The following is a 20,020-nucleotide window of genomic DNA, read 5'->3' on the forward strand; positions in this document are numbered from 1 at the left end:
ATAGTCATAAAAGTTTGTGCAGATGTTCACGGTCCCCAGAGAGTGAATCCTAATGACTTGGATGATCCCCTGACTTTTGCTCTGGCACCACAATGAAGATCACATTTGTGGTTTGGAGTAAAACGTCTCAACAACTATTGGATGGATTAGCAGCTTTTGTTTATTCCTAATGAGCAAATGTAGCATCAGCATGCTAACATGCTAGCAGAATGTAAACTGTGACCACAGGATGAGAAAGATCATTTTATTATGAACTATGGATTTTGCGGGGTTGCAAGCAGCGTCACTCTCACCTTCACACGAGCAGTGGACCCAGTCCTGAACTTCTCCTTGAAGGATTTCAGCACGGCAGTGTTAAAGTAGCTAGGATTCAACATCAGTAAGGTCGTGATTTTCTTCACCACTTCCTCGCTGTAGCCTTCAAAGTTTGTGTCGTACAGTGAACGTCCTTCACGGTCTGACACTTGGAAGGCAATTTGGGTCCTGACAGGTCCCTTCACGCAGCACAGGCCTTCTACCGAGGAGACGTAGTGGACGATCTCGGGCAGGAAGCTCTGGAGCTTGGCGTGGCCGCTGAACAGCATCTCACCAATAGCACCAGTTCTAGTCGTGATATCGAATCCCATGGCGATATCAATGGTGCATTCTGTAGCAAAGGGACATTTGTCTTTACATTTGGCAGTCACAGACGTAGAGGGAAATGGTGGGAAAGAAGGGGATACAGAGAAAGAGAAATAAAGTCACTTTTCAACTCACCAGAGGGCTCATCCTCCTGTTCAGATTTGCAAAGGGCATCGACCACCTTTCTCTTGATACTTGCCAAGGCGTCGAAGCTCCGCACATTGAACAGCCTCTCCGGGTCGCCAGTCATCTGCAGGAGCTGCAGGTCGTGGACGTCTCCTATGGCAATGGCAAACACCACCACCCCCTGAGCCCTGAGTTCTTCAGCCACGTCCTCCACGTCATCTTGAGAATCGCCATCTGTGATCACCACCAGATTCTGGGGGACCCCAAAACGGCCGCCCTTGAAGTAATCCTTAATGTGAACCAAGGCCTTTCCTATAAGGGTGTTTCCACCAGTGTACTTCAAATTTAAGATTGTTTTCATCATCTCCTCCTTCTTGTAGTACGTGTTGAGGTCAAACTCTTTATGAGGCTCATCGCTGAACTGTGCAAGTCCAACATGCACAAAGTCTTTACTGACATTAAAGCTGTTCACTACTTCTGCCGTGAAGTTCAACACAATTTTGTGATTTTCTTCGTTGATGCTGCTAGACCGATCGATTAGAAAGACCAGGTCGGCCTGCTCGCAAACTGCCAAAGCAAAGCAAGAGAAAGGGAAGTGTCCACATTACTACTGAACAACTGTGAAATCATCACTGTATAGCATCATTTATATTTGGCTACACCGCTCTCTCAATTCCATACATTTACATTGTCTCCATCTTGCTATTGACAAATTCTGATCAAGTTGGACAGGCGCAAAATTCTCACCCATCACAGAGACCAGTAGCGGTACCTCCAGGTTTGTCGTGTTTTCCAATAAACTAAATTGGCGGTGTTAACTGATGGGAAGCCAATGAGAGATGTTCTCAAATGTATTTTTGTGTGTTACACTAACTGACCCATTAATAGCAAAAGCTGAGTTAAGAAGATGTGGGATTAGGGCTGAGCGACATGGACCAAAAATCACCGCTGTATTTTTAGGTTGAATTCCGATACATGATATGTACGGTCATTTCTACAAACTGGTCAAAATGTTTAGTTATACGTCTCCCTGTATACGTCCGCTCTGTTGACTTTCTCGATCAGCAGTAGGCTACGTTATATAGAGTCGCCAAAAACAAAACTTGCTGTATTGTAACGGTATTGTCCAATTTTATATCTCTTTTGAAAATATATATCAGTATACCTTATAATGCTATTATCCCGCCCAGCCCTGTGTGGGTTACATATGGCACTATCAACCTTCACATCTTCACCGTGCGGTTGTGCTGTGCCTATCAGCACCACAAGTGTACTATGACACACTCTTACCTTTCTTAGTGGAATTACAGATGGCAGAAGACATGTTCTTGTACAGAGTTTCTAAGGCTTTAAAGTTGTCCACGTAGAAAACTTTGGAGGTGTCGCCACCAGCCATGATGTCCAACTGCTCCCTGACTGCTTCTTTCACTCCAATACTGAAGACGGTGACCTTATTTTCTCGCAGTGCATCAGATTCATCCTTCAGTCTGGGATGATCAGTGGCATCCCCGTCTGTTATCACCATTAGAATCTGAGGCACCTTCTCTGCTTTCCGGCCGCCGTGCTCAGCGTTAAAGAAATTCCGTGAGTATGCCAAGGCCTCGCCCGTGTAGGTGTCTCCTTTTGGTTGTTTCAGACTTGTTATTGCTTCAAGAACCTTTTGTTTGGACTCATAGTTGTTTAAAGTAAAAGCAGACTCTGCTGTAGTGGCGTACATAATGACACCAAAACGTGTCAGGTTCTTGCCAACTGTGGTTTGGTTTACTATTGACTCCATAAACTTCCGCATGCTGTCAAAATCTGTTTTATGTATACTTGTTGACCCATCCACCAGGAAAATAATGTCAGCCTTTTCTGTCTTCTTACACTCTGGTTGAAGAAAAGAAATGGTGCAGATAAGGGTTAAAATATTAATGGGTGGAAAAGATCCATGCTTATTTGAACTGCAGACTCATTTAGAGCAGACTTAAAAAGAGATAAACCTAAGGCCTCAGTGCTTTTATACATTTATTCTCGGGTTGTTTTAAAATATTTTTGGGGAGGATTTAACGCCCTTACCTCTATCGCAGATCTTCAAGGCCACCTCGGTCTCTATGTCCTTTAGCCCGTCGAAGTCCCTCTTAACATACGTCCTGTCTGATGAACCGCTGATATCTGTCAGCTGAGTGTTATCAATTTTACCCACTCCAATGGAGTAGATCACCACTTGTTTGGCCCTCAGAGCTTCAGCGGGGCCTTTGACCTCGTCTTTGGATCTGCCATCCGTTATCACTACCAGCCACTGCTTCAGGTTAGGACGCCCTCCTCTGCTGGCATCAAAATACTGCGACACCTCTCTGAGGCCCTTTCCTATGTACGTGCCTTCACTTAACTGCTGCATATCACGGATGGCCTTAAACATTTCCTCTTTGGTGTAGTAGAGATCGAGGGGAAACTCCAGTTGTATGTCATTGCTGAACTGCATGACACCAAAGTGCACCTTATCCAGCGCCACGGCGGACTTGTTGACGACAGATATCATGAATTCTTTCATTGTCTTGAATTCATTTGGATATATGCTGTCAGAGCTGTCGGTTAAGAAAATGACGTCGCCTGATGCGTCTTTGCAAGCTGTAGAACAGAGCACAGAAATGTTAGCATGGTGTTCCTCCTTCCTTTTCTTGCTTGCAGGCAGTTAGACAAGCTAGATGGAGATTTAGAGGTTTTTAAACGACTACTTGTTTAAAGGCATGTGTTTGTCTAGTTGATGTCGAAAACACTAAACTAAAACTGCTCTCATTATTAAGAAGACACTTGCTCAGTGAAACAGAGTCCACAGATAACTGAAGGGTCTAGCTATGGCTAGGAGCGCCAAGTGCAAATGTGTTCAAGCTTACTTTTCCTTCTTGATATAACAGGGGTTAACAAGGTTAAGAATCCATTTATTTGTATTTATATCCATTTCTATACTTCCATGCTTTCATCCTGACCACATCACCTTAACATGTGTGGTTCACACCATCTATGTACACAAGGATGGTAATATTGGATGCCATGAATTTGCCCAGAGCAACTTAAAATGAGGGGGGAACTGACTGTTTCAACGTAAACAAAACATTTGCACCTTACACAAGGCTTAGGACTTCATTTCATGAACACAAAATAGAAGACAATAGAAAGAATTCAGACTTCATACATTTTTAGGTCCTTCAGAGTCTGAGCTATTACTGACACTACACTAAGACACTCCGCACTTACAAACACACATACTCTCTGTTTTTAATTAATGGAGCGGCGAGCGAGAGCGATATAACGTCTGGTTTAGTTAAACATCTAAACTCATTGGTGAGTTTTATTTTGTTTCTGCGTTTTACGATGCTCTGAAAGGTAAAACTGATTCTGGTCTGAGATGCTGGAGCTCTATCGCTAGTGCAACATTTAGTGGCAGTGAATGTCGCTTATAGCTCCTTCAAACCCTCAGGTCGGATAAGGAAAATCAACCTAACAAGCTGGCATCTCCTTGTACATGAACTGGAATCCTGCCTTAGACCTCTCCCAAGAAGCATTAACAAAGACAAAACAGCCTTGCCATTGGCTGGATGCTCAAACTCACATATACTGTTTTCACGCCTCAATAATTATTTATTCATGATTTTTACCAACACTCTCTTACGAACATTACTCTACACTGTTTGGTCCCCTCTATCCTGCTATTATTAAAGCAATATCACAGCCACAGTCCTCCTTTAGAGGCCTCCTCCGTTTAGCTGCTGAAATTTAACCTGCTATGGCGCTAGAGCATACAGGAGATGGCATAAAATATGCCAAAAGCAGAAATATTTTTAAAAAACTATTATAGTAGCAGTTTCTTGCCATTCTCATCCAAATAAGGTCAAACATACAATATGCTGTTATTGCTGCTGCATTTTTAGTATTTATATATATTACAAATGTCAATGTGATTTAAAAGAGGGTTCTGGTTTAACTTCAGCTCTCCATGTAATAGAAATGCATTTTAAAAGTCCAGTTAAGTTTACTTGACTTACCCTCGGGAGAACAGATTTCTCTGATAATTGCATTTTTGAGGTTCTTCAGAGCATCAAAACTACCGACTTTGAAAGTCTTCTGTTGGTCGCCGGCAATCTCTACCAGCTGAGGCTCATATGCAGCTTTCACCCCAATGGCATAGATGCGGATGCCCTGTTCCCTCAATTTGTCTGCAGGAGTCTTCACCGGATCGGTGGAATTTCCATCGGTGATGACAATCAGGTACTTTGGGACTTTAGGACGAGCGGCCTTTGCGCTTTCAAAGTACTGACCCATAGACGACAGCGCTCTTCCTGTCTCTGTCCCACCTCCTTTGTGCGGAATACCCTTCACGGCTTCCTTCATTTTTTCAGCATCTGAGTAGGTTGTCAGGTCAAATTCCAAAGTTGGGAAGTCTGCGTATTTCACAAGCCCAATGCGGACATGTTGCGGCCCGATACGGAAGGAACCAACAAAGTCGATGATGAAATTGATCATGTCTTTAAAGTCTATGTTACCAATGCTTCCTGAGTCGTCCATCAAGAAGAAGATGTCTGCTTCATCCAATTGTTCACACGCTGTAGAGGAAAACTGTAAGAGTTAGTTTTTTCACATACTCAAAGAAAGGGTATGTGCTAAATGAACATTCAAACACTGAGTAAAGGCTAGATTTAAAGAACCGCTAGAGGCAACGGGTACAAGGTCGGGAGGGACAGGCTATGCATATATATATAATATTTACTGGACTCCCCTGTAAAAGAGACTGTGTCTCAATGGGACATTATATATATTATAAATATAAAAAAAACTATCCAGGAATTTCTGGCTTTCACTGTTTGTTCATGGAATGAAAACATTTCCCATTCTCATCATTACTCTACATTCAATTCATTTGCATGTTTAAAACACTGGATCTTACCTTCTTTGACATCTGTTCTGCTTGTACCAACTGTGACTGCTTGGTGAATGATGTTACTGCACAGAGTTTTCTGAAGTCTCTGCTTCAGGGGATTCAGCTTGGTGAAACTGTTCTCATTAAAGATATGCTGATGAGGCGGGTGAGACGCCATCTCCAACAGTTCGGCCTCGTCGGCATTTTCGATTCCTATAGCGTAAATGGTGACACCAGCCCGGCGGAGAGCGATTGCCGCTTCGCTCACAGAATCCTGGGATCTACCGTCGGTGATCACAATAGCCACCTGCTGCACATCCACTCTGCTTCCCCTTTTCGCAATGAAGACTTCTTCTCGGGTGAAGTTTAGGGCAGCGCCGGTGTTTGTACCACCTCCACTGTAAGGCAGGATCTTGATGAACCGCAGGATATCTCTCTTGTCATTGAACGTTTTTAGATAGACGTGTGCCGTGGGCTTGTCACTGTACGTAACAATGCCCACTCGAACTCTAGCCGGACCGACAGTCAGGCCGCTCACAATCGAGTGAAGGAAAGAGCGGACCAGCCGGAAGTTTTCGGTGCCAATGCTTCCCGACTCATCAACGATGAAAACGATGTCTGCCACATTGGCTCCTTTGCAATCTGTGAAAAAAGTGTGATTAGTTAACTGGCATCTGCCACTTAAATATTCAAATATATATATGAAGATTAAATATATATACACGGGATTACTTATTATGTAACTGCCTTTCTTTGTGAGAAGTGAACTTGCTTATGGGTCTAAAAGTGTCTAATGGGTCTAATTAACACTTTCAACAGTATTTAATAAGTTTATTTCAAAATGTAATAAGAGTCTGAATACATTTGTTAGAACTGAGAATGTCGTTCTTTTCATCACTGCCTGTAAAGCAGATTTACTGTGGCAATAACTGAAAAAATTAAACCCAACTGGTGAGGTGGGCAAGTGCCCAAAAGAATGATGGATGACGTTTCTCACCTTCAGTAACGTTCTCCGCTTTCTCAGTCAAGAAGATATCTTCTTTAAGAAGATCTCCGATGGAAGAAAACACATACCCAACGCTTGCAAAACGCTCTATTACATCCATTGTTGCACCTGCATCGACCCCAACAATAATTATCCCTTCTGATTCAATCACATCAGCCGCCTTAGACACAGGATCATCTGAGTCTTTTCCACTTACGACCACCAGGAACTGTTGGAAGCCTTGGTGTGCACGGCCCCCCGCCTCCCTGGTGAAAAAAGTTTTGGCAGACGTCATAGCATTACCCAGGTTACGTGGTTGGTTGGGTTGTGAGCGCAGGCGGAAACGTCTGAAACCAGTCACGATCTCCTGTTTAGTTTTATAAGTACTGAGACCGAAATCGATCTTGATGTCTTTACCGTACTGGGCCAAACCGATGCGGTTGGTGGACGCTCCAGGCTTAAGTTTATCGATCTGTTTGATAAGATCACTCCTGAACTGTGTGAACGGACCTTGAGCAATGCCACTGTCCACCAGGAAGAAGATATCTGCAAACTTTTCTGACAAAGCTGAAAAAAGACACAAACAAAAACACTTTTTATTACCACACACTCACAAAATGACCACAGAAGTGCCCTTCAGAACAGCAGCGTTTCCCCTACATGCACTCAACAACGGCGCAGCACTGCTGCTAAATGATGAACGCCGCTGCCATATAAAAATTTGACACCAGACATTGCCGCCGTTCAGCGGCCTGGTTATTGGTCAATGATCTAAAAATTAAATGTAGGCATTTATAAATGTGATATGAATTGATATTAAAAAATATTTTCAGATGACACAAAAGGAAACAAACTTAGGGGAAACACCGAACATATTTTATGGTCTAAGGGTTAGAGGCAGGATGGAACAATCAATTACTGGTTAGGATTCAATCAAACAAACCCAGTGCGATCTCAAACCTTATTAGCAGCCAAAGATTCTCTCTGTTTTTGGGCATTTCATGTTTGGCAGATTTATTTTTTGCAAAATTCACAAATCCTTCAATCCTCTGCCTTACCTTGCCTCTCAGCCGCCACAGAGACACATACAGTTCGCAGCAGACTGTCTGTCAGCCTCTGTATAGCCTGGTAGCTATCGATGGCGAACAGGAAGAGGTGTGAAGGCCGGTTGGCGATGGACTCGAGCTCCTCCCGGTTGGCTTGTCCCACCCCGATGCCAAACACAATGACTCCGTTCTGCCTCAGGCGCTGGGCGGGCGCTTTCACATCATCTGCGGATTCCCCATCTGTGATGACCACAGCGATCTGGGGCACCCGCTGGCTGGCTCGGCTTCCCGCCTCTTTGGTGAAGTACCGCGTCAGGAGGAAGTCGATGCCCTTGCCGGTTTCTGTGCCTCCCGTTCGGTGGGGAATGTTATCCACCGCGGCCAGCAGGGATTTCTTGTCCTTGTGATCCTTCAGCAGGAACTCCTGGTGAGGGTCATCACTGTACTGAGCCACGCCGATCCGAACTTTGTTGGGGCCGACGTCGAGGGCCCTGATGATGTTGCGGAGAAAAATCCGGACCTCTTGAAAGCTTGACTGGTCGATGCTGGAGGAGCCGTCCACCAGGAAGACGATGTCAGCCACCGTGGCATTTTCACACTCTAGACCAGGGAAGAATAAGATCAGCATTGCATGCCCCCAAAATAGGTACTCAGGACTCAGGAAAACACTACAGGTCAGAGTGTCACAGACTGGGATGAACTAATGAAACATTAACTAACTGGTAGCTCTTCATTGCTCCAGTTTCAGCAGTTGTGACTTACGCCACCATGGAGGTCATTGAGGGTTCTTGCAAAGTAAACCACATGAATAGAAAGCATGTACTGTACCGGACCGTCACTATAAAAACACAACTTCACATGTTCCATTTAAAAACACCCACCTGCCGTCTGAGCAGCGATGCCACAGGAACACGCTGCTATGACGAGGCAGAACAGAAGACTTGTTCCTCCCTTCATGGTGGGACGACTCGTGAGTTTCTCTCTTCCTGCAGCACGGATAAAACAGCAGTCAGTTTGGATATTTTACTGTCCACCCTGGAAAATTATCTTCAGCTGTAGCACTCACAACATAAATTAAAAGTAAGATAACTAAGAATCATGCATCCGTATAGCGCCTTTCTAGTCTTTTCGACCACTCAAAGCGCTTTTACACTACATCTGCATTCACCAGTCACACACATTCATACACTGAGCCTAAGTGCTCAAACAGAAACTAACATTCACACACTCATTCATACAATTGGGGTTCAGTATCTTGCCCAAGGACACGAAACCAGGCAGATCAACAGCCAACCCGCTCTACCTCCTGAGCCACAGCCACAGAAGGAAAGTCACTCCTAAGTGGCCCTTATTCTAATGAACTCTCCTGATTTGTCTGTAAGTTCAGAAAGGCCGATGAAAGAAATGCGGAATGAGAAATTTCATTTCCAGTGAAGATGCATCTTTATGTGACACAGTCATCTACACACATGCCTTCTCTCCGGTTCGGGTGGTTGATGAGCTCCAGGTTGTATTTAAATCACCGCATGTCTCCATGTAAAAGTTATAAACGCTAAAAAAAAACAAAATCATGACTCTCACCAGAGCTCCCTCTCAGATTTTAGAGAATCCATATGGATGGACGATAAATTAGTTTGTTTTGCTTGTTTTGCCGTTGAGGCTTGGAGGAAACTTTTTCTAAGCCACCTTTTCATCGTGATCGACTGCTGTACATGCAGCATCATCTCCATTTAGTAAACTAGATGCTGCCTATCATGCTTTATCTTAAATACCAAATCGTCCACAGTGTACATGAAATGGTGCAATGATCTTCACAAGCCACACAGAGACAGTTACATTTGAATGCGTTTACTAACAAGGCAATCCCGGGCAAACTAAACAGTTAACTGATTAACCTCCTTAACTTTGTGGACAGTAGTTACCAAACCCTTAACATTACCTTGCCAAAGAAGTTAGAGGTGCTAGTTGGTCTAGTTCAAGTCAAGGGTTGCAGATGTGCTTAAAGGAGGAGTATCGATGCTTTTTATGGGTTGGTTTCTTAATATTAGGTGTCCTGGGAAATGTTGTCACGTGTGCACATATGTAAAATATATGTTTTATATTGTGGTATGAGTGTGTTTCTTGGCCAGGTCTCTCTTGAAAAAGAGATTTTATCTCAGTGGGTTCTCCCACTTAAGTTAAAAAAATACGTCAATGACTTCTACTCTCTATTCAGTTTTGCAGTTTATAACTTTGTGGCCTGTCAGCTGTTGAAAGCAAACACTGCAAAAGTAAGTAACCGAGTGGTGCTACTGTAAGCTCGCATACTTTGGCATTCAACTGGACACAACCACTCTTCTTTTGAGGTAACTACAGTAACGTTAACGGCCCTTTTCTGTCACTCGTTTGCGAGAAGGCAATTAAGCTAGCCACACCTACATTGGGAGTGCACACGTATTCAAGTCTTTACGGTAAGTGAAACGGCCCAGAGCGAACTGACAGGCAGGTTAGAGACTTTATCCTGTCAGTTTGTCTCTTTACAAAGAGAGAGAGTGCTGCAGTATGAGAGTCCGGGATATGCTAAATATCTTTAGACAGACTTTCTACACATTTTCAAAACATAAAATCAACATTGGGCAATATAAAAAGACATTTAAATATATTTTTTAAAGAGTAAAATAAAAACAGGATAAAACAAGAGTAAAAGTTGCAGTGCAGTCTTAAATTTTCAGATATACAGTTGAAACGTTTACATACACTATATAAAAAGACACACATGCTTTTTCCCCCTCACTGTTTTCCTGGTTTGGGTCCGTTAGATTACCAAAATTATTTATATTTGCTAAATGCCAGAATAATGAGAGAAGGATTTATTTAAACTATTTTTCATTACTTTTGTCAAAGTCAGAAGTTTACATACACTAAGAGTACTATGCCTTTAAACAAGCCCGGATGATGACGTCATGTCTTTGGAAGCTTCTGATTTAGTGACAACATTTGAGTTAATTAGAGAAACACCTGTGGATGTTTAAGGCACACCTGAAACACACTGCTTCTTTGTGTAACATTGTGGGAAAGTCAAAAGAAGATATAAGATATCAGGAAGAGAATTGTGGACAATTTCCAGATACCTGAAGGTGCCACGTTCATCTGTTCAAACAATTATAAGCAAGTATAAACACCATGGGAATGTCCAGCCATCATACCGCTCAGGAAGGAGACGGGTTCTGTGTGCTTTGGTTCGAAATGTGCATCTCAGCCCAAAAACAAAAGACCTTGTGAAGATGCTGGCTAAAGCTGGTAAGAGTGTGTCAGTATCCACAGTGAAACTAATACTGTACTGACATGGGCTAAAAGGCCACTCTGCCAGGAAGAAGCCATTACTCCAAAAGAAACAAAAAAAAGCCGGATTACAGTTTGCAAATGCACACAAAGACCTTAATTTTTGGAGACATGTCCTGTGGTCTGACGAAACTAAAATCCAACTGTTTGGCCATACTGACCATTGGTTATGGTAACCCATAAATCCATCTCTCATTATTCTGGCATTTAGCAAATATAAATAATTTTGGTGATCTAACGGACCTAAACCAGGAAAAGTGATTGTGTGATTTCATGTCAGACAGTGAGGGAAAAAAAAGCATGTGTGTCTTTTTATATAGTGCATGTAAACTTCTGGTTTCAACTGTATATGCTGCATAAGAAACAAAACGCTGCTTCACCATGTACTTTTTATGTGTGTTTATATGACGTAAGTAATTCATTCATTTTCCTTCTACATGTCATTTATATGTACATGCCAAACAAAACACAATCTCGCCCCGAGTTGCTGAGCATAACGCTGCCATCAGTAATGGAAACATGGATTACGCGCATGCAGAATATGTGCAAAGTAAACGTGAAAAACTATTTACGAGCACATTGGTCTGCATGAGTGGTTCTAATTATTGACGAGTTAGAGCTCAACATGAACAAATCAGAGACTAACCACCATGTACAGGATTTTTCTTTTATCCGCAGTTTGTTTTAATGAATGAAAACATCCCACAAACAAGAAACTGCTGTAACTGGAATTCATGTTACACTAGTGCTAAACTACTGTACATTCTGTACTATTATATGAAATTATAGTGACTATAGTAACGTTATACAATAATGTATTATTATTAAGCAGTTGGGCTGCTCCATTATGGCAAAAATCCTAATCATGTTTTTTGGGTCCTAATCGAGATCATGATTATTTAACATGACTAATGATCACCTCAGGACAACTTCTAAGCTTCATTTCTAAAAATGATTATATATTATGCCAAAATCCCAAATAGCTCATGAAAGGTGACCGGTGAACCACTCACGCTGACTACAACTCGTTACGTTATACAACGCTGAAATTCGCTGTGTGTGATACCTTAGAGTGGATATTTTACAAGCACAGACCAGGTACAGGAACACTTAACACACCTGGTTTAGTAGAAGTATAAATAATATGTCATTTGTTAGTGCTGTAAAAATGCTGTAGGCTTCAGATAATAATGGTGAATAGCAAGTTGTAGCAGTTATAACCCCGTCATGTTGGCTCGAGCTGAACTAAACATGCACCAGCCTGGATGAGAGGGAGTTTGGGCTTTAAAGGAGGAGCCGCTGTGAAAGAAAGGGTGCGCTGGATTTCTAACACAAGACAAAACGAGTGTCATTGCAGAACAGCATGCAGCACAATAATCGTTGGATCTCCATTAACTTGTTTTTGTAATAGTTTGACACGAATATTGAAATCGCGCTTAAAACAATTAATTGCACAGTCCTATTAAACAATATACTATTTAATGAACATCATACTTTTATTAAATGTTGTAATATTATACTAAAACACTGATTTATACTAGTTCCTCCTCCAGGATGTGGATGGAGCCTCTGCAGTGGGCAGATGTAGTTTTAGAGTCAGGATGCCATTGTGCCAATATGTGCTCCTTCTAGCTGCCTCCTCCTCCTGAGAACAACACTCTCCTTGTTCTGTTTTACATCTGTTTCACTAAAGCTATTGTTATAAATATTGTGCAGTAGTCTTGATCACGCTAAGTATGATGCGGGTGGTGCTGGTGTGTCCTGTTTCATGTCCCTGGTTCAAAAAGTCCAACATGCCACACTGCACCAATCACAGTAGCTCTTTCTCTGATTAATGATCAGTGTTTTAAAAAGCTCTGCCCTTGTTAGAAAGGGTCTTCACCTCCAAAGTATTCTACTGGTTTTCACATCATTATTGCACACAAGGAGACAAGAGCACGTGCACACACACAATACAAATATGAATGTAATAAACTCCCAAGGATTTGTTGGCATTGATAAACCAGCTCTTTAGAAGGGACCGATAGTACAGGTGCATCTAAAACATTGGAATATCACAGAAAAGACAGAGACAGAGATTAAAAGCTCAAGCCTTTGCAGATGTTCTGAGTTAATTAGCTAATCAGAGCTCTTCTCAGCTCGACGTTTCTGTATTATTATCTTAAAATTCTAATACATTTTAAAATACTGGAGTTTGGATTTCCGTAAGCCGTATTCATCAAGACTCAAACTGAAAAAAGGACTGAAAAATGTTTCTCTTGTGTAATGAATCTACGTTTTCACATTTCCTTTCTGAAGAAATTGACAGAAAAACTTTTGCATGATATTTAAATTTGAGATGCACCTGAATATCAGTCAAACATATTTAGCATTTCCTACTCAGTCAGGTGTATAAGGGAGTTAGTTCTCAGATTAGATTAAATAGATGTAAAATGGTTCATGTTCCTCACACCTGAAGAACCTGCAGGTGAAGAGAGTTGTTGACAGTAAAGCCATTTCAGCATGCAGTGGTTTATTTGGATCTTCATCTGACTGCAAATACTGGCTGTGTAACAGAAAGCTCTGTTCCCCACGAATATACATATATATATAAATATATGGAGATATTAATAGCACAGGCATATTCTCATTTCCTATTGGAGCGTTACACTTTCTGTTTGGGAAAACTTTGAACAGGATACAGATGCTCCTTTAGCTCTAGTCGAACTTCAGTCGTGGCTGTTGTGTCAAGACATTCAAGCTACACAGAGCCAAGCGGCATGTTTTTTTATAAAGATTTCCAGACTATTAATGACAAAACTATGGAAAAGATTCTGATACTGCGGGCCTCCCCTCAGATAAGGCTACGAAAAAGGCATCTCCTCACAGACCTTAGTTAGAGCGCTTAGTTTTCATAAATTCCAGAACAGTTGAGTCAATATAGCCTAAAAATGCTGTTTAACATTACTTCAGACTACCAAACCCTCAGGCATTTATTAATTTGTGACTGATAGTGGGAAAAACTCTCTCACTGAACTCTATCTTTAACCAAATCACACAAATGTGATCTGTAACACAGTGGGAGAGGTCCACCTCCCAATTTGACAACCTCTGCTATAGACCAACTCAAAAACAATTAAGCTGTAATCAAATGTGCTACATATGATCTAAGAGCAGGCAGCAAAAGATCTGCAAGAAAACCAAATTCTCATTTTAATTTTTAACACCTCCAAAACGTTTTTTTAACAACAGATCTTGCAGTTAAAGCTGCATCAATCTACATGTTCTATTAACAGTGAGCAACAAAAATGGCCCTAAGCACATTTTAATAACGTTCAGCTTGTTGCTTTGGGCCTCTGGACCAGCCAAACTAAAACAGTACCCATCTGCATAAGGCCGAGGGGGGCTGCTCCCTTCAGTTATTAGTTACTTCACTCACATAAAGGATCGGTCTGGTGTTATTCCATATTCAAACCACACAACAACAACACGTTAAGTTAGTCCAACTCTCTGTACTTTCTGATTCCCTGCAGAGTTTGTGGCTCCACTGGTTCCTGTCGAAGACATACATCTATAAAAACTAAAAATCCTCACATTAATGACACCTGAATTTTTAAACAGTACCTCTACTCTGCAGATCTAAGGCGAGTGAGCCAAATCAAACTGCAGACTGCACATTTTCCATCACTGCACACAAGTAAGGAGACGTTCAAAGTCACTTACAGAGCTGCTGCTGCTGCATCTGCTCCCTCTGCACCCAAACAAGTCTCACGGTCATGTAAGGGGCTGCAGGCTCGTATCTGGAGGATGAAGAGGAGGATGGGTAGGACCAGCCGCCAGACTCCTCCTCCCACCACGTGCTGAGGGAGAGGAAGATGAACTCGAATCCTTGTTTGTGACATGAGACACATTTCAGAGGAATCGAAAAAGCAAAGCAGCTGTTTCTGGTTGTCTTGATGCTTTAGACCAGAGCCCCTGAGGGGTTTTATCTTTTCATAAGAAAAAGCATTTAAGGACATTTAGGTTTAACTCAATTCTCTTCAGCTTCAGGTCTGGGTTGCACCAACTGAACGTAAATGTGTTAATATGAAGTTAGGAAGAACGTAAATCCATCACTAGGTTTATGTTCTTCCTAACTTCATATTAACACACACACACACACACACACTGGGCAGACACTGTGTGTAAAGGGAATATTTGTTGGAACGAGTTCGGAATTGGCTACAGAGGTTTGTGTTCTGAGGAATTTCTGGAGAAAAGTAAATATACTGTTTCTGGAGGAGCATTTGAGGGAAATCAGCTTCAAGTTCTGAGGAAATTCTGCAGAAAATAAGTGAATGTATTGTGTTGGTCGTTCTGACTGAACGGCCACATACTCTCATTCCCAACCCTCTGCATTACTGCTGCGGCTCAGGAGGTAAAGAGGGTCACTCTCTAATCAGAAGATCAGCAGGTCCATCTCCAGTCTGCATGTCAAAGTGTCCTCGGGAAAGATACCGAACCCCCATTTGCTCCCGGTGGCCGTTCTTGGGTGCGTGATTAACGTTAGTTCCTTTCTGAGGAGCAGTTGCATGCCAGCCTCTGAACAGGTGAATGTGACGTGTAGCGTAAAGCGCTTTGAATGGTCAGAATACTAGACCGGGTTGGACTGCCTGTTTATTGGGCATCTGATTCTTGCCTGCTCCTTGATGGGTTTGTTTGCCTGCTTAGACTCCCACAAGCCTTTGTACAAACTTTCTGCACAAACTGTGCTGCTCTTCTATTTAAAAACACATAAGTGCATATTATTTGTCTACTTTTGCAGTTCTTGCTTTTTATTTTCTATTACTGTGTTTACTGTTATGAACCAAAAAGCCAAGGTGAATTTCTTGATTGAAAACCTATTTGGCAATAAACTCGATTCTGACATGAAATCCATTTGTAGCATTTTCCTAAATTGTACTTTTCTCTGTGAGGTTCTCTGAAGAACAAGCTGCGGCTGAAAATCTAAAGTTTGTATTTTAGACAGATACACAGCAAAGCAGTGCTCTGTGGGCTCCGTGCAGTGAAACACTTGAAGCAGCACAAACATGTGGAGCGAAATCATCCTCGAGTTTGTCAAGACAGCACCACCGCAAATCTTTTTTTTTGTATCCGCACAAGCATGGTATATTAGCATGATCAGCACACTTGTAACAGATTTTCTAAATGTTTCTTCATCACGTGTCAAAACGGCTCCCCGACACATTTCTGACACATCGCAGACACCAGCCAGATATCTGGCGTTCCAAATATCTGGAGTCGTCGGCCGACTCGACTTCCACATCCAGCCAATGACAGCAGGCAGCTACTTCTTCACTGCAAAACACTTTTTCCTCCCCTCCAGCTCTCTCTGTAGCTCAGATGATCCCTGCTACCTGCAGGTGTTAATCCATCCTTTCACAAGGATTCTTTGTCTTTATAATAACAAACAGCTGTTTCATGTGTAGGTTCGCCTCATTTCCTGTTTCTCGTGTTTTCTTGACAAAACTTGGTTTGGAGTCCAGCGTCGAGTGACAGAGCTTCTATCAGCTCCTGTAGTGTGTGACCCTGTCACCCATCAGTCACGTAGTGCGAACGCCACAACGACTTCAAGACTCCCGTCACATGACAGCAAGTTGTGTGAACGGCACGGCCATCGGCCGACGCTGAAGGTCGTGTGTTCTGCACCAGCTTTAACAGTCTGTTTTACAGGATGTAAATGGTTTCAGTTATTTTCTTTGCCCCACACTGCTGCAAAAATAAATTTTCCAGTGATTATCTTATTACTCCAGTGATGAAATAAATCCATGTCAGCAACATTTTAAGTCAAGTACTTCAGTAGAAATACTGATTCTCCAGTGCAGGGAAAGGGTCGACACAGTGATTAAATTTATCCGTGTCCTAGCAACCCTTTTGAATGAGGTCCAATATTTTTCTGATCAGGCAACTGACACACAGCCGTAACTCAGCCGTGACGTGGAAATTAGATTCATTAACATACGCAACTACTATTATCATAACGAGCTTTATGTCTTATGGCTTTTTCAGGACGATTGAATTAAATATTGAATTATTAATGAGACGGGCGGCACGGTGGTGCAGTGAGAAGCACTGTCGCCTCACGGCAAGAAGGCTGTGGGTTCGAACCCCGGTTGCCCCGGCCTTTCTGTGTGGAGTTTGCATGTTGTGGGTTCTCTCCGGGTTCTCCGGCTTCCTCCCACCGTCCAAACATGCCGGCTAGGTGAATTGGTGTCTCCAAAATTGTTGTCCTTAGGTGTGAATGAGAGTGTGAGTGGTTGTTTGTCTCTGTGTGGCCCTGTGATGGACTGGTGACCTGTCCGATGTCAGCTGGGATTCCCCCCCCCGCATTATAAAAGGTACTCTTGTAAATTGTGTTTGACAGATTTGATCACGTGAATTATCAACCACTTTAAATTGGCTGCTCTTTCTGTCAAAGTAACAGTAAAAAGAAGAATTTTCACACAAAAAAGTGAGTCACAAATCTACTTCTTAAGTATTTGGTGTTCTATTTTATGCTGCTTTGGGGACAGTTTTCCACTCTGGTGGAAAATAAAGTTGTATTTTATATTCTATAGCAAGTGATAATGGCCTAGAATTAAATGGTGACACTCCTCAGTAGCTCGTCCGTCATTGCAGATGTCTAATATCTGGTGGGAATATCTAATTATCTTTGTGCATTTCATTCTTCACAGGACAGAGTGAGACAGGAAAGAGTGTAAATCACAGGCTGGATCTGATGATCTCAGACCAACTGAGGAACCATGTGATCCAGATTTCCTGTGTGCTGTTACCTCATTAAGAAAACAGTTCCATACTTTGTGTCAATGATGCTCCTGCCAAGTCAGCGGGGCAGATGTTGGAGCAGCTGATGTCTCTGGTTAAACCTGCCCAGACCGAGCTTCAGTGGACTCCAACTAAATCAGATCTTGGCAGATTCTCAAAGGCTGTGAGGTTTCTGGCGAACACACAGCTGTAACCTTATGGCTTTTTGTAATTGATGACCACACTGGACAGAGGAGCTTTCAAATTGCGGTGGGAAAAGAAGTCAGAAGAGGAAATCAATGAGTTGTAGGGATGGGGATCGAGACCCGGTTCTAGAAAAATTTAGTTTTATTAAATTCTAATCCTATAATTCATTTAAAAACAACCAAGCAGCTAATATGCACACTTCAATATATGTTTATTTATCCAAAGTCATTTGTCATCTCCATTTATAACAATGTTATCGCTCATTGAATATTTTCCTCTTGCCCTTTGCGTCTGGTCTTAACAAATAACTGTCACCAAATAATAGTGAAGTATCAACAGTGGTATCGATAAAGAATCGGATCATTAAGCAGTCTCAATAAAAGGTATCATTATCAATAAAAATTAACGATCCCCATCCCTAATGAGCTGTGTTGATCAACTGTAGGGGAAGCATGAGCTTTGACGAGTTAAATCAACCAGCACACGGCTTTATTTTTGGTCATAAATTGACCATTTAGCCTTTTGCAAGTAAACAGCTGCCTTTGGAGGACTGGAGAAACGCTGACACTCTCACAGTGACAACACTAACATGCTAATGAGCAGGTACGAAGTCTCCAGCGTCGTTTTATTTTAGCGTGCCAACATTTGCTAACTAGCACTATGATCGGAAAGTCATTAGTTCTGCAGGTAGGTGGTCCTAAAGTGTTGGACACGTTAAAATGTTGACATGAAAAGTCTGAGGGTCACAAAAGTCGGTAGGATTCATTCTGAGGGGAACATCAGTGTCCAAAAGATCATGACAATCCGTCCGATAGTTTTGAGATGTTTCAGTTTGGACCAAAGTGGAGGATGGACTGAAAGGCAAAAACAATAAACGTGGTACAGTATATTCTGAAGAGTTTTAGCCGCTCAAGTATCTGTTTTGGTATTTTTGCCTCAAAACTCCAGAACCGTGTGAAGCTTTATCAGGGTTAGGAACGCCAAGTCGTCACACTGTGGTTTATAAAGCCCTTTAAGGCAGAATGTTACAGCTGCTGCTGCTTCATTTTAATGACTCTGAGGTAAACCAGCACCATGTTACAAGCTACACACTGTGAGGCATTTTACCTGGTATGTGCACATGTTTGATTTGCCAATAGGCCAGAGCGGTGCTCCAACTGCGGTGTGAAAAAGGTCGGGCCAGGAGCATCGGACCACCCTCAGGTTTCTGTCAGTGGCAGCTTCCTGCTTTGTCCTCTCTGATACTCTTGATACACTGATAACAAACATTAACAGAAAGACAACAGAGGAAGTCCTGATGCGTTCTGGCTTAAATGATATGACATCCAGATGTTATAAAGTCGATCTTAAGTATCGGGCATATTTTAACGGATCAGCGAATTAATGCAGATCACAGCCCTTCCTTATTGAAGTCTACTGTGTTTTGTCACCTAATCCTGCTAGTGTTTGTTTATTCAATCATTTATTTGTTTTACACACATAAATACAAAACCCATGAAGGAAATCTAAAAAGAACGTGTGAAGGTTTGGGAGAAGCCTGTAATGGCTACCAATACATTTTCAGTATTACTGGTCAAAAACTGCATAAGTTTAGAAGTACATAAATGCGGAGAAGCGGGAGTAATAGCCTTATTTAGAGTCTGAACAACTTTTTCTGAACAACAAGTGTTTTCAGATGTTCACTTTCACCGGTTAAAATCCTGCGATAAAGGCAAAATGATTAATTGATTATCTGCAGAGACTTTGATGTCGCTCCAAGTTGATTTTCATAGATAGGATGAATTGAGACCAGTGGCTGTGTGCCCCAGTTAAAAAAAGAAAACGTTTCGGAAAACAATCAGCAGTTACGGAAAGTGGCGGTGATTTGGATTAAATTGACTACAACTTGCAAAAAAAAGAAAAACCTTCATGGTTTTAGTTGAGTTTCCTCACAGTGTTCACAAACTGCTCAGAACTGAGATGTGGGTTATATTTGTTCAGACTAAACAAAAAGATGTTAATTTATGCTTCTTTTTACACCTGAAATAGACAAATCTCTGCCAGCTAGAGGAGGAA

The 20,020-nt window shown here is 42.0% G+C and overlaps 1 protein-coding gene across 1 annotated transcript in view; it reads right to left on the minus strand.

The window, feature by feature from the left end:
* Window positions 1-14,837, minus strand: part of LOC119898159 (collagen alpha-6(VI) chain-like) — a 44,602-nt gene extending 29,765 nt beyond the window's left edge. Inside the window, exons 1-10 of the mRNA XM_038712343.1 lie at window positions 14,699-14,837; window positions 8,557-8,661; window positions 7,688-8,275; window positions 6,642-7,196; window positions 5,672-6,286; window positions 4,773-5,330; window positions 2,806-3,357; window positions 2,038-2,616; window positions 757-1,314; window positions 294-646 (exon numbers count right to left, since the gene is read on the minus strand). Of these exons, the coding sequence (XP_038568271.1) occupies window positions 294-646; window positions 757-1,314; window positions 2,038-2,616; window positions 2,806-3,357; window positions 4,773-5,330; window positions 5,672-6,286; window positions 6,642-7,196; window positions 7,688-8,275; window positions 8,557-8,632 (4,434 nt within the window). The 5' untranslated portion in view covers window positions 8,633-8,661; window positions 14,699-14,837. The remainder of the gene's footprint in view (window positions 1-293; window positions 647-756; window positions 1,315-2,037; window positions 2,617-2,805; window positions 3,358-4,772; window positions 5,331-5,671; window positions 6,287-6,641; window positions 7,197-7,687; window positions 8,276-8,556; window positions 8,662-14,698) is intronic.
* Between the last annotated feature and the right edge of the window lie 5,183 nt (window positions 14,838-20,020).

This window comes from Micropterus salmoides, unplaced genomic scaffold (assembly GCF_014851395.1).
Source record: "Micropterus salmoides isolate LMB-PRFRI ecotype aquatic unplaced genomic scaffold, ASM1485139v1 Ms_hic_scaffold_11, whole genome shotgun sequence".
Classification (NCBI taxonomy): domain Eukaryota; kingdom Metazoa; phylum Chordata; class Actinopteri; order Centrarchiformes; family Centrarchidae; genus Micropterus; species Micropterus salmoides.